Source organism: Tasmannia lanceolata, unplaced genomic scaffold (assembly GCF_043159265.1).
Source record: "Tasmannia lanceolata isolate RefF3 unplaced genomic scaffold, GAP_Taslan_0.1 ptg000007l, whole genome shotgun sequence".
Taxonomy (NCBI): Eukaryota; Viridiplantae; Streptophyta; class Magnoliopsida; order Canellales; family Winteraceae; genus Tasmannia; species Tasmannia lanceolata.
In genome coordinates this window covers 9,980,664-9,995,425 of record NW_027518684.1, presented here as the reverse complement: position 1 = coordinate 9,995,425, position 14,762 = coordinate 9,980,664, and the positions used below count along the sequence as shown (strand labels likewise).

The window sequence follows — 14,762 nt, the reverse complement described above, 5'->3', positions numbered from 1 at the left end:
CAATAAATTGAAGCTGATAATTAGAGATAGAATGAATACGAGAGATTAGATCGTTCCAGGCACTTCACAGAGTAAATGCATTCGAGTAATCTGAAACAAATATGTAACAAAATAGAGATAAATAAGAGAAAATATGAAATTTGTAAAATTACAAGCATGCAGTGACATTTTTGATAAAACTTTAATTATTATTTAAGAAGAGGAACAAACCCCAAGACCAAGAAAATGTAGGAAAGAATTACAAGCCAAAAAAGAAACAAAAACAGACACATAGGAAAGCCAAATCACGGTGGAAGGAAATCAAATATCTGTAATGATGCCCGATTCACCCTGTCTCTTGCTAGCCGGTCAGCGTCGCTATTAGCCGAGCGACGGACGTGCTGAAACCATATAGTATGATCATCCACCCAGTCATGGATCTCTTCAATCAAATCAACATATCTCTATGAATATGGCCTGCTTCCATCTATCCATCTAATAAAACATTAAGGGGCCGTTTGGATACACGGATTTTAGAATCTTGGATTTTCGCAAAATGTAGATGGGAGATGAGAGAAGAAAGAGACCAGCTGCCATTTTCTGATTTCTCTCCCTTCTTTCCGAGAGCAAGAGAGCAGGAGATTGTCCCATGGTTCCCGGTGTTAGAAATCTTAGGACGGGGGAGAGATTTCTAAAACCTGGATTTCTTCCTTCAAAATCTGAGAAACGCTGCCAGGATAGCATACAACAGCAGGATCATGAACCCTCTTTTACACTGTTTTCAAACTAAAACCTGGATTCTAAAATCCGCGTATCCAAATGACCCCTAATTTTATTAGATATAATTATATATATTTTTTGCACATTTTTTTCCATTTCTTTATCACCTTCAATTTCAACCTCCTGTTCATTGTTTATGTTGTATTTAGCTTCAAAACATTGATTTTATTTTTCTTTCCTTCAACCAGTTTAAAATATTTAGATCAGACTACTCAACTCTAGGTGCAATATCTTCCATTCCTCAAAAAAGAGAATGAATGCAAGTAACATTAATTCTTTAGTTTTATAGTCTTGTAAATTTCCTCTTCGATACGAAGTTGGATTTTATATAGGTTGGAAGGTTTTCCTTTGTCATTCTTAGTAGTGTCTAGTTCAGTAGTATTGTTACTAATATGAGTTGGTCTTAGAGTCAGTGTGGGCGTGAAGCAAGATTGTTTTGGCTATGTGTTTCCTTATTACATGAGGTGTTTTTATGAAGATTTGTATCTCTGTCTTTTTTTCTGTGTATTGGTGCTGCTGGGATACCTTGGACGCAGTAACCTTTTCATATTCCATGTTTCCTTCGTTTTTAATAAAATATTTTCTGTTACGACTCAAAAAGAAAATATTAATATTTGCCATCATTTGTAGATGGTTAATGTCCCGGGTTTCTTTTCTTGTACATTGTCTATTTCAAACAGCTATCCTCCTTAACATATTGTGCTTAAGTTTATAAATATCATTTTAAATGTGATGCATTGTCTTTTATTGCATAATTTCCTTTATTGTCCTTGTCCCATGTAAAGCTTATTTCTAAAAGAGTGATCATGCCTAGTTTGGATCTGTCACAAATATCCTTCTCGAAAATTTCTTGTCAAGGGAAAATCAATGGATAAATTCAAATTTTTTTTTTCGGGTTTATATTAGGAAAAAATGTTAAAAATAAATTTATTTAAAACAAAAAATATATAATAAATAAATAAATATTAGCTTAATCAATTTTTTAAAATGGTGCATATAAAAAAAAAATTATGTAAAAAAATAATAGAAGTGAGTAATTATAAATAAAAAAATATAGCGCACATAATTTTTTATGATTTTACAAGCTGAATCAGTAAGCAAAACCATTGGTATGCTAACCTAGAATTTTATTGGCACTTTTATGATGCTTCCTGCTTTAGTGTCCTCGCATCTATTTTTCATTGGCTTCTTCCATTCAATGAACTTGGTGATTGTATCATCTAGCGGAACTCATTTTTGTGCATTATTTTCTAGATTCATGACCACATTATTTTTGTTATAGGAATAATTTCCTTGATATTTTTGGAAAACTATATAGGGATGCATGGCACTTTGCAAGCTTTGATTCCCCATGTGTATATTAGAGTTCACTGTTTTGGTTACTTGTGTGTAAGTCCGACTATACATGACCAATGACAGCCCATTCTCACTTTTTCGTGGCACATATTGTAGTAATATTTGATTATTGCTTTGCTTTTGTTTTGTATTTTTGTCACTTCTGGAGTCTGTTGTGTGCATAGCTAAGACACCCTGATGCATAAGTCGAAATGGTTAGAATTTCTTATCCATGGTCCTCTAATATATATTTAACATAAAAACAGTTTGTAGAATGGCTCGATTTCAGGCATGAAAAATGAAATAATCATAATGTTGTACAAACTACAAAGACACTTGTTGTATGGGATCTTACAAATTAACCCGGGGCTATTCATCTGGGCTATTCGTCCAGCGGCATTTGCCACAACTGTTGATGAATGCCTCATGCTAGAGGTGCGCCCTAAATTTTACTGCAATTTGTTTGTCAGCGATCTGTTCTTCTTACATGGATAGATCCTGGTTAGGATTTCTTGTTGCTCGTCTTCTGCGAGGCCTGCTCCTCTGGCGTTTTTGAATTCTTTTGTATACTAACTAACTTGCTTGCTGGTAAGTGCAATCTGGCAACAAGAGGACGAGGTTGTCGCTTTACCCGTTCGAATCCCCTCACACACAAAAATCCTGCAAAACATATGAAAGAAAGTTTGAAAAAATTACCATGAGGTGAGCCTCTCTTGGGTGGCTTGTAAGATGGAACCGAAATCGAGCCATTCTACAAACTGTTTTGTCTCACAATAACTTAAAAGTGGTAAAACAAGTAAAGTGAGTCACTGGTGCATTTTCCAAGTGAAACTTTTTCCTTTTGCTAGATATTAGTGAAAGTCTATGCATGCATATGCATCTTAAAGATTGCATGTATAGAATGCTATTGTTTTGTCTGTATACAATAAACTACGATGATTTTAACATTCAGGGGTCATCATTTCATACCTCTCCAGAAGCAGTGTTGAATTCCCTCTATTGTTAGACCTAAGAAAGAGACAACTTTGGAAGTCAGCCAACCTGCTTTACCCATATCTATACTTCTACATAGAAATTTAGGAAATCATCATTCTATCCACACTTTACCTCTAAATATTGTTGTTACGGAAGTTCCGAAATACACCGTCCGTCTTGGCAGATTCCATAACCATGCCCTAGGAACATCAATTGGTTCAAGGCTAGATTCATGATCAGCAAACACCTGCATAAGATTGATTTAGCTTAGTTCATTTATTCTACGGAAGCTCTATCTCTCATCCTTGCTTGAAAGCCTAGCGGAATTGCTTATCGTTGGAGAAATGTGAACCCACCTCGTTAACTTGAAAATAAGTGCCGTTGAGTGGAAAGCTTCCTCTCATTGCCGTTCGACTTGGTATCTGTTTAAGTAGGCATTATAAACATTAATGCGGCATATAGAAAGCTGTTTATTTGTTTGAAATAAATAGTTTAAATGTAGTGCAGTATATTCAATCGCTATGATAGTTCCTCACAAGAATTGTGCCTCTGACTGTTTGGGCTTTTTCTTCTTGTACGCTACTGCATGCGAAACATGTTTTCTTCTCGCATAATTTACCCGACTCGCCAGAGTTGCAGTAGATTTCCGGTGGTTGTGTGGATTGTGCAGTTTCACCTGATATTGAAAACTCATTACTATTCGTCAGGATACAACTGAAAAATCACATAATGTACATTTTTAACCATGTTTGATCTATAATGATTTTTGCTTACCCGGTGTCCATATAGCAAGAAGGTATGAACATGGATCATCAGTCTCCCTTCGGTCAAACTGTAATTTTCCAGAAACCATAATGTAACCACATTAGGGAAACAAATTTGAATGCAAATGAGCTGGAAGAAATGTCTATGGAAATGCTTGGGACATAGCATACCTGTTCCAGAAGAGGATGCGAGTCCTGAAGTTCGTAACTGCAGTCATGGAGAAAGTGTGGTGGTTATATATTATACAGAATAAGATAATGAGATTATCTTCCATTAAAACTTAGTTTAAACACAGGTTAAAATATAGGTAGGGTATAAGCTAATTTTGACATTTTTTTTCATTTGACAATGTTTCTAATGCTCTTTCTTTTTGGATGTTTCTGTATTTTAAAAATTAAAATCAATATGGGGGAAGCCAGTATGCTCACACTTGGTGTTCTGTTCGCAGTTTGCTCACATTCTTCAGCTTAGGCATGGGGATAGAAGCAGCTTCTGGAGTTAAAGCAACTAAAGCTTTTGACATATCACCATCTTGGAGTTCCACTTGCATATAATTCTGTACATTCAGTGTGAACTCTTCAAAGTTCAGTTTAATCGTAGGAATTTCATCGGGATCCTCCTGCCAGAAAGCATCTTCAATTGCACTTTCTGAGATATCTATGCTTTCAGGTTCTGGTGAAGGTGGTTCTTCAATGATAGGTTCCGATCCCTTCATTCCGAAGTCTGCTTGAGGGTGCCCTTCAGGTGGAGGCAGTGGCATTGGATTGATAAAGACTCTATGGCCTTGTTCACCCGATATAGGAACAGCTGAAGTCACGAGACTTTTCTCTTCTGGACCTGGCAGGGCACGCCTTGCACTGCATGCAACATAGGTGCGTCAGTCCTCTCTTCTTTTAAAATATTTGCTATTCAAGGTCATGGTTTGAAATTTCGATCCGAAATTTTGGATTTCGGTTGGGACTGAAACTGAAATTTCACGAAATCCAAAATTTCAGATTTCCCAAATTTCGGTCATTTTGGACGAAATTTCGGAAAAAATAAAATAGTCTTTCTGCTTTGTGCATGTGAATTTGACGATCTCATATGCATGCATATGTACTAGTTATATAAACCTGTAAATGATTCAATTGTCCTTAGTGTTAATGAGTAATAGACCTTGCATATGCACTTGCGAAGTGTTTGCACTCTGCTCTCATTGGGCATGCATTACAATTAGGGTTGTTCTTTGTACAGAAAACCTGCATGACACATAAAAACTTTCAGCTCTAGCTAGACCTCTCTCACATGTAATCAATGCCAAGTAGAAGACAATACTTTACATATTTATAAATAAATGATAGAATGTACCTTTCCAAATGTAATCATTTGATAATGTAGCTCGTACCTGTGGTTATGCAAAATGTTAGAGTATGCTGACCAGTAAAATGATTTCATACTGTATAGGATGAACAAATCTGAGAACTTTCACACTAATGTATGTGGTAAATGCCACAGCATTTAATGAATATGAATAAAATTCTACGGAGATTTCTGAGTTTACAGTGTTCGTTGATCCAGTTTACATAGACGAGGCCAAAGGTACTTCTGAATAGTCTCCTGCACTGGGTACCTTTGAAGGTGAAAAATGGATTAGAATGATTTCATGTTAGCTATGCAGAGGAACCTGAGTTTCAGAAGGTTTCTCTAAATGAAATAATATGTTATGGTCAATGTGCTAGTATAAAACACTTACATTTCCAGAAGGTGCAACTGAAGGGACTCGGGAAGTGGTTGAAGGGGAACCCATCCCAGTCTTACACATATGCGACCAACATTTGTGTCAACCTTGTCAAGATATATAAATAGTCAAATGTATGCTTTAGTTTCCTTTCATTTTTTTCTATAAATAAGCAATAGCATTCCACTGTAAACTTACTGGGAAAGCAATATGGTGAAGTGTCAAAAGACGCACACACTCAGTACTTTTCAGTCCCAATCCCCGTATGCTTAACAGATACTCCCTGAAAGAGAAAAAGCATTTCAGAATAGAATATATAATTAATTATAAGCAATGATAAAATAGTTTGTGGTATCCATTATAGATGCACAGGCATTCATGCATCCTATAGAGCAACCATATTATTGCTCTTTCCCATAGAAGTTTTGGGTATAACATCTAGAATGTTAACTATCCTCCAGATGCTATATATTGGAAATACACTGACATTTTGGCTAATATTTTAGACTACACTTGAGTTAAATTCATTCAAATATGCATTTCCTCTTACTTTGCTTTGTCAGGTGGAACGTCTCTTAGCCATTCCAGGTGAGGGCTTCCATGTTCTCTTTCCAGACGGTTGAGGAAATCCTGCAAACAATTATGCCATAGCAATAAGCTGTTTTGATATATTTCAAAACAAGGAAAATAAAGAAGAAAAAGGTAAAAGCTGTTCTAGATATGTTATTTGAACTTGGAAGGTAGAATACTTTGAGAACTGTCTCAACTCATCATTTTCTTATTTAGCTGCCATTGGCGTGCAAAAAGGAAACTAGGGTTATGGTTAGCTATAGTTTCTTATAAGATATGATCTATCCAAAATAATATATTCCTTGTTAATAAAAAATATTATTTATGAGAAATTTTTTGACCTGACCATCTGTTCTAAAAGTCCATTGGGATAGCACATAGAACTATTTTGGTTTTTCAGACCAATGGAGGTTGATAGAAACTGACAACTCATAGAATATCTATTATCAAGATGGAAAACCATTTTTTAATGATACTAAGATGGAATACCATAATGTACCTTGATTCGCCCAGCAAGCACGTTGTTCATTCCTCGTTCCCTTATGGTATCAGAAATTTCTTTTGGTTCGGCTAATCTAACTGCTTCCCAATCCAGTGAGTCCATTGCATCACTGCTTCTTTCTTTTTTTGGAGCTTTGTTATATGTCTCTCTTCTTAAACTATCCCAATCAAAATCCTTCGTTTTTCCTGCCATGCTTTTAACCTTCTTTGCTTTCGAAGTATCGTTAGTTGTTTCCATAGGTACCTCTTTGGAACTACAACCTTCTTCTCTTGAATTCGAATCAACTACATTCCTCTCTAGAGGTTCCCTGTTTGAGCAAGTTGATGGGTTCTCCAGGTTCTTGCTCACAGGTGCGTATGAATTACCCACAGAGGCTGTTTTAACACTAGATAATGGCCTCTGTTGAACTGTAAATTCAGTTGTATTATCTTCTTCAAGACCATTTCCTTTCGCTGTACAGTCAGTAGTTCTTATCTCTGTGATTTCAGAAGCATTTGAAGGTAAGGATCTGCTTTCTTCTCCTGAAATCTCTGCAGAATCCAGTTCTGCTGATCCCGACTCCGGACTTGTATGGAAATCATAACTACCGGAACTGGAAGGGACATTGGGTACATCTCTAAATTCATGTCGTGTCTGAGGGTGATTGGTGGTAGCTTGGTAGATGGACGTGTATGAGGACTCGAGGCCATCCACTCCATCAAGGCTTGGTTTTTTCTTTCCATGCTCAGTATCTTCCCATAGATTAGGTGCACCTTCAAATTTCTCTTTACATGCTATGCACCCATTTCTACAAGTGTAGAATTCCTCAAACATGTTCGTTCCTGTCATTTGTAGAACCTCTGTGAATGAAGTAAAACCTTCCAAACAAGTGCATTTACACCCGGTTATCAGATTCTCTGCTTCCGAGTAGGACTCTGAGGTTGATCCAATTCGATCGGCTATCTGAATTTGAGAGTCTGTAGAGTCTTGGAATGAAACAACAGAATTTTGAGAGGAAACTGCATCTTCCAGTGTTCTCCTATTCTCGGCTTCAGCTAAAACAGCTGAGTGTTTACCTTTTGAAGTCTCTTTTGTGTCACCTCCCATGTCGCTTCCAATTGACTCATTGTTATTTTCTATTTCCTTCTCTTCTATGGGTTCAGTTTCATGTAGTGCCACCTGTTGACTCAACATCATTTCAGGATTTATGGTTTCATCAAGGTCTATAATACCCATATTTTGCTCTTCTGCAGATATGTTTGTCCCTTCTGCATGAGGTGCTGTCTTGTTGTTTCTTGATTGGATAGGAAATCTTGCAGCGAGAGCCATGAAAGCAGAGCTGAAACCAAAACAAAAATAAGACAACAAAATAAAAAAATGTATTAGAAATAGTTTATTCTGTATGATTTTTCTAATGTCTCTGGTAAAGAACGATTTGTATTAAGAGATAGCACAGAAACTTGGTTTACCTTGAAAGATGGTCAGAGACATTTTGAGTAAGAAACACACCAACAACCGAGTCCACAACTGATCCTTTCCACCGTGAGAAGCGTCTATCCCCTGTAAAGTATTTCATTTTATTTAAAAGAACTATATAAATCTATGTAACTACATTGCTATGCTGGGCTATGCTGGTTTCTAAAGAAAACATGCTTAAAAGGAATTTCTGCTGTATTTTACTTGAAATAGGAGATTCTCTTAAAAGAAGTCTGAAGCATCATAACAGATACGATTTTTCAATCCATCTAGTTGCAATGATTATCACATAAGTCACAAGGAAAAAGATCAGAACAAAAAAGGGGTTTAGGGGGGTTGCTGAGTGATTCTTAATATTTTTTTAAATATGCGCTTTCTCCATTTGATAATGTCGAAAGAGTATTTAGAACTTCAAAGCTCAGGTTAAGTTTCAATAAAACTTATGTAGATATTTTTCCTAGAACTTTAAACATTAAATCTACATGAAAAAAACATGTAAAACTATGAATTCTTAAAACTCATAACTCCTAACTTACCTTAACCCTTCCTCCCTAACTGACTGACTATAACTATATCTCTTTTTATAAGATTCTTGTTTGCTTCGATAATCCTTATTATATGCTTCATATTGACTTTTGATGATGCTCTGTACTTGTTTTCTTTTTTACTTAAACTTAGTGACTGTTTGGATGCACCACTGTGTCTTAGTAGAGTAGTGGGTAAGTAATCAACTAGTGGAATAATAGTCTCCTGGGTTGGTAGTCTCCAGAGAGAGAGAGAGAGAGAGAGAGTAGTGGTGAACCCCATGGTGCTTTTGCGTAAGGGTGGATTAGTAGTCTCCAGAGAGAGAGAGAGAGAGAGAGAGAGAGAGAGAGAGAGAGAGAGAGAGAGAGAGAGAGAGAGAGAGAGAGAGAGAGAGAGAGAGAGAGAGAGAGTTTTGGCTCCCTTTTTTTTGCAACCAACTGTAGCATGAAACCCAACTAGGAGAGAGAGAGAGTTTTGGCTCCCTTTTTTTTGCAACCTATGATTTGGCTGACACTTCTAATTTATTGCCGACATGCGTGTCCACCCGTGTCCACTCTCCTTTGGACACTTCTATATTTACTACTATAAGTGTTGGGAGTTAATGTGGGCGTGTGGACACATTTTTTTGCCGTTTCAAGTGTGACATTCTGTTCTATTGTTGCATATTGTGTTTACCTCTTTTATTATTATTATTAATTGTTCTTTTATTATAAACTCTTTTTTAGCTCTTCTATAACTAATATTTGTTGTTGTATCATATATACACTTTCTATTTTAGCCGTGTCCCCGTTTCTAAATTTTGGGGGTTCGCCGTGTCTGACACTCCGTGTCCGTGTCCACAAATCATAGTTTGCAACCAACTGTAGCATGACGCCCAACTTTCCTAGTAAACTACTAGTTAGGTCGTTCAAAATGTACAATCAAACAGGCCCTTGGAGATTTTAGCTTCCCGCGTTTGCTGTTTTCTAAACTCCCTCACCTCTCGCTTTCGCTTTCCGCATTGCCTCTCACACTCACTTCCCACTCTGTCAGCTATGCTTTTAGGAGTCCCATGAAGTGCACGAGCATTTGCGAATTTCCTGCCTTGGAATTGACGTAAAAGGCTTAAGTCTACTTACAGAAAATTTCATTGTACTGATTATTTTAGTGTAGTTAGGCAGTTTATAAGTCCTTTATGGAAATTTCATTACTTAGCTTCCTAATTAAATCATTTTATTATTATGTTGGATGGATAGTCAATTGCTTATAAAATAAGGGAAAAACAAAGATACATTTGGAACCTAGTCTCTTACTTGCACCATGCTTTCCCAATTTATTGCTGATTAGTTTCAATGTTGAAGTACTAGTTTTATGTTTGTATCTGTTCCATGCATTCAGTTTTAGATGGTCTATAAATAAATCCATACCCTCATTTCTCAATGCAGTTAATCAGTGTGCAGTTTCTATTACCTTTTTGCATTGTAATATTACATTTCTAGTCCTCCCTTTGTCGTTATTAAGATTATTAATTCTCTTAATGCAGGGAACTAGGTAGAGGCTACAAATTAAGTTAGATTTTTCGTCGGGTGAAGCTACAAAATTAGAACTCATTGATAGTGCAGACTAAAGAAGAGTTTGTAGTTCAGATGACCGACTGTGAAGTTCTGTGGATTGCGGTGGAATTCTATGCCATCCTACAATAGAATGCCAATCCAGATACAAGATTTGTGCAATAATATCTACTGCATATAAACATGGAAATCTAAACATGCAAACATGAATGAGATTCACAATGTCAAGGTCAAGTGTTCCATTCCATTTTAGTTAATTTTGCAAAAGAAAAATATGTATAGGATTTCTTTTAGTACCTAGTACAAGATGCATGCGGGCAATGAAGGACTCTGCTCGTCCATGAAAAACTCGCCTTTCTTCTTCCCAATATTTTTCTTTGGTAGCATCCATTCTTTCTGTATCCTCAGTGCCTTCCTTCGACATCAGAAGCTTCCATACCCTATTTGTCTCTGGATCCAAGTCTACTTTGGGTCGAGGGTGCCGTTTCTTAGTATGATCGAATGGACCCTCATACAGAACCATCTTGCCATCTCCCCCATAAGGAACTAGAGCGTTTTGTGTTTGAGCCGTGACAAATTTGCTGCTTTCGCTTATATTCCATGGCTGAACAATTTCATCTCGAGGATCTGACACTCTTGTAATTGCTTGTGATTGGAAGCGTGCATCCAATATGTGTTTGAAATTGCCCGTTAGTAGATCACGGAAGGAATTGGCTGGAAAATTGTGTTCCCTTCTCAATTGGTATTTTTTAGACAAAGATGTGGACATACCTATAGATTTCTGGCCACGAGGAATTCCTTTTGATTTTGCCAAAGATTGGTGATAGGCATACATAGCACTCTCATGTTCTTGCAAGCGCACTTGATTAGCACCGTAGTATGACATAGATTTGACTAGGCTTTTCTTTGTACGCCTCTTTCTTGTGATTTTTGGATGGTTATCTGCTGCCAGGGCTTCCATGCAAGCTTGAGGACTTCTGAAGATATTGCTTTCTTGCCTATCATCACATGCTAATGCTGATTTGGGAGGAGTCGGCATTAGGGAGGCCAACTCGCGGACTCGAATCGATCCTTTTGACCTCTTCTTTGTCTTCACTTCTATTTGGTTAATACCCATCAAACCCTTATGACCTTGAAACTTATTTGGGTTGATTTTCCGAGCACCCATGCGTGAAAGCACTTCACGGACACTTTCTCCTGTCTGACTGTGTTCTCCATCCACAGATAGAGCATACACTTCATGTAAAGTGTTATTAGTTCCGCTATGTGCTTTCTTTTTCGCATCCATGATATTGCATTGAGGGAAAGACCTTTGATCGATGGTTTGTAATGTGAAATGGGTGGCGACATGGACTTTTTTTGCACTGCTTGTTGTTTCTCGTATTGCGCCATCATCCAGGGCTGCTGTCACAGAAGATGATGCATTGGAAATGTAGCCATTATGCCCACTCTTCATCCTTTTTTTATTGTATATGTCAGGAAAGTTTATGCTTTGATTGCTGCCGTTCCCATAGTAGGCATTGCCCTGAATTATATCCTTGCAATTTTGCACCGAAAAGAAATGGGACCCATTCAGATTCATGGGGTGTAGCTTAGCGTTACTGACAGTGTGACTGTACTCCCTCTTTGATCTTTTTCTTTTGCAGTTGCTATTGCCCAACAATACATGCAAGCTGCTATTTGAATTGTGTTGGGTTTCAGCTGCATATGGAAATCCATTCTGTAGTTTGGATGGGGCACTACCTTCATCGTACTCACGGGCAGTAGTGGAGGGACTGGCCCTGCAATCTATTTTCTGTGTGTGGACATATTGATGCATGGGAGTTCCTTCTCTGCCATTGACACAAGAACCGGAGATTTCTTCATTGCTAGCAAGGATTTTCATATTTTCGTTTGATGGTTCTTTCCTTGAACCTGGAATTAAAGGGTCTAGATTTACAGGCAGCACAATGTGTTTATCCCGCCATTTAATCACGGCACGATTTAGGTCAAGTGCAAATCCTTCCGACGAGTTTTCCAATTCTAGTTCCAATCCATGGGCAAACTGTAGGATTGATTTGGATCCAGAACTATTACCCATAGCCTCATATCTATCTTGGGAACTAAAAGCCCATATTTGTGAAGCAACACTATTATTGCCCTCACCTTCTGAGGCAAAACTCAAGGCCCGCTGACATGATCCTTCCTCACCTTCTGAGGCAAAACTCAAAGCCCGCCGACATGATTTCTTAGTTGCTGTGAGCCCCGCTCCTCCTGCATCACCTTCGAAGTTGCAATTCCAAGTCTGCCTGTAAGATTTTTCACCTGCTGTAGTGGCAAAATCAACAACTTCTACTTCGGCTGGAGGTGTGACCGACACTTTGGTGCCGGACTTCCGCACATATTTTCGCACCTTTTCCCTCGACGGATTTTCTTTGTTACATGCCTGCTTGGGGGTCACCCGCGTTGGAGTTCTTTTCGGTTTGCCTTCTCTGACGACCTTTGGCATGTGCTTTTTCCTTTTCCTTTTCGGCTTCTGGTGTTTCTTGTTCAGCTCTATGCCATGGTCTTCTCCCTTGTCGGATTTTTCATTTTCTTTAAATGGGTTATAAGGCACAGTACATGACTGATTCACCGGCTGCGAGAGACCTTGGTCAGTGCAGAGCTCCATAGGCTCCATCCCGTTCTGCCGAGCAGGTACAGTATCTTGGAGGCTATCCTCATGTTTTCTTTCCTGATTTACTCTCTCTTCTACAAATAAGTTTGCAGATATTGGAGGTTGGACATTCTGAACTCTCTTGTCTTCATCTGGCGTTATCGGGGCTATCTGAAATGATGATATCATTCCATTTGAGGCAATATCGGCCATTGATTTTGGCGAGGAATTAAGATCAATGTTTGCATTATAAGGTGAGCCAAATCCATCTGCAGTGTTCAAGTAGTAATTTTCGTATCAGTTTTGTTATCTCATTTGATATTAAAAAAAAAAAACCATTGCTATTATAAGATTTTATTTTCTTGAAACTATAATTATGCAGAAACAAACCCTTAACAGGGGGAAAAAGAACAGAAAACAGAAAGCAAAGTTAAATTATCTTACATTGATGCATTTGCTGGGTGCTGCTGGGACCACTAAACATGTTATTTCCCAGGCAGAAATTCTGATTCACAAAATTCTGATTCGCGAACAGGAGGGTTGCAGAGTTTGATTGTTGTTCGTCGTTGTTGATCTGAGGATACGAGATCGCTGAGGAGCTTGCGGCATTGCTTCCCCTCCCTATTCCCATAACTAATCTTGGCTGTTTGAAAGCCAAGTGTTCTGTGTACTGCATGCTACTCACATTGCTCACATTCCATTCCGGTGGCGCATCTCTGAAGGCTTGGGAATAAGCGTTAATGTCCACGACACAGGAATGGTGGTTCCGAGCAATCAAATTACTCGTCCTATTACCGGAATCTCTCACCGGATTCATACTTGCTGTGGCGCTGCTATTGGAATCATCAATCTGTCGTGCGTTTTCTTGGAAGAATCTGTTGCTGTACAATCTCATTGTTTCCATCCTAATCGATCTGGGGGCTCCGTTATCTTGGTCCAGCGGCTCTGACGGCATGGCCGGAGTCCAAGAACCCAGAGTCCGAAACCTGTTCTCTTCAGGTTCCATCTCAAGGTTACTTCACAAGACTCACTGTAAATATTTGATTTTTCTTCTGTTCTGTTATAGTTCAGCTCTTTCAAAGCACAAAAAACTGCTTCAAATAGGCTTAGATTTCTTCCTCCTAGGTAAATTTGCTTGTAAATTTCAACTTGATTGAATACCCTTCTGTAATTCAAAGCTCGTTATCCAAAGCTCTTCTCCCTGCAAAATTTCAAAGAATTTTATCTTCCACATCAGAGTTCTACTAGAGAAAAGAAGAAGAAAGCCGTGAAAAAGAGAACTACTTTTTTTTTTTTTTTGCAAAAGTTAAAGGTTAATGGCTATCATATTCAGAGATGGAGTACCTAAAGATATCCACACATGACTCCAGCTATTTCCAGTTTCCCGAAGTAAACAAGAAGTTAAAATAGAAAGAAAAATCTATCTATTTGGAAATAATAAAAGAGTCTTAAATTACAAGCTTATGGAGAGATTAAATAAGGGGAGATTTGAGTGCTAGTAGAAAATCAAACAAATCCACACCCAAACCTGTGATCTCGGTCTCTCTAACTCTTCATATCACTCTCTTTTAACTCTCCCCTTACTCGTTTTCTCCATGTGGGCACTGGAGATTTGTAATGCCTCTGAAACGTGACGGTTTGTGAAGAAAATAGCAGAAACAGAAAAGTAAGAGAGACCTCTCTCTTTTGTCTTTCGAAGAAATAGGAAAAAGATAACAAAAAAGATAGAAGAACCGAGTTTTTATAAAAGATTAAAATAAAGAAGTTCCTCGAGGAGAGAGAGGTTTAAAACAAAGTATAGTGAGGCCCACTTCATGGGATGATCCAAACCGTTCATATAAGATGATCCAAACCGTCCAAAACAACTATTGGACGGTTTTGATCATGAGTGGACCCACCTTTTCTTTTTGAAAAATAATAAAAGAATCCCTATGGAGACTTCACGTGTAGCTATATTAGGATGAAGTAGACCTG

General features: G+C 37.9%; 1 protein-coding gene across 1 annotated transcript; it reads right to left on the bottom strand.

Moving 5' to 3' along the window:
- Window positions 1-2,307: 2,307 nt before the first annotated feature.
- LOC143881812 (protein ROS1A-like) lies at window positions 2,308-14,500 on the bottom strand. Its single transcript, XM_077385104.1, has 19 exons — window positions 14,317-14,500; window positions 13,233-13,989; window positions 10,451-13,057; window positions 8,072-8,162; window positions 6,621-7,941; window positions 6,102-6,181; window positions 5,750-5,834; window positions 5,567-5,658; window positions 5,375-5,443; window positions 5,182-5,218; window positions 4,990-5,072; window positions 4,263-4,691; window positions 4,005-4,041; window positions 3,844-3,901; window positions 3,606-3,745; window positions 3,426-3,491; window positions 3,202-3,316; window positions 3,064-3,102; window positions 2,308-2,754 (listed from the first exon to the last, which is right to left on the bottom strand). The coding sequence occupies exons 2-19, from the start codon at window positions 13,792-13,794 to the stop codon at window positions 2,597-2,599; spliced, it is 6,069 nt and encodes a 2,022-aa protein (XP_077241219.1). The 5' UTR covers window positions 13,795-13,989; window positions 14,317-14,500; the 3' UTR covers window positions 2,308-2,596.
- Window positions 14,501-14,762: the final 262 nt, after the last annotated feature.

Coding starts and splice junctions, on each gene's coding strand:
- LOC143881812 (XM_077385104.1), bottom strand. CDS start 13,794: ATGGAACCTGAAGAGAACAGGTTTCGGACTCTGGGTTCTTGGACTCCG. Junction 8,163..10,450: donor CCGCATGCATCTTGTACTAG/GTACTAAAAGAA, acceptor AATACTTTACAG/GGGATAGACGCTTCTCACGG. Junction 4,692..4,989: donor TTCGCAAGTGCATATGCAAG/GTCTATTACTCA, acceptor TGTTGCATGCAG/TGCAAGGCGTGCCCTGCCAG.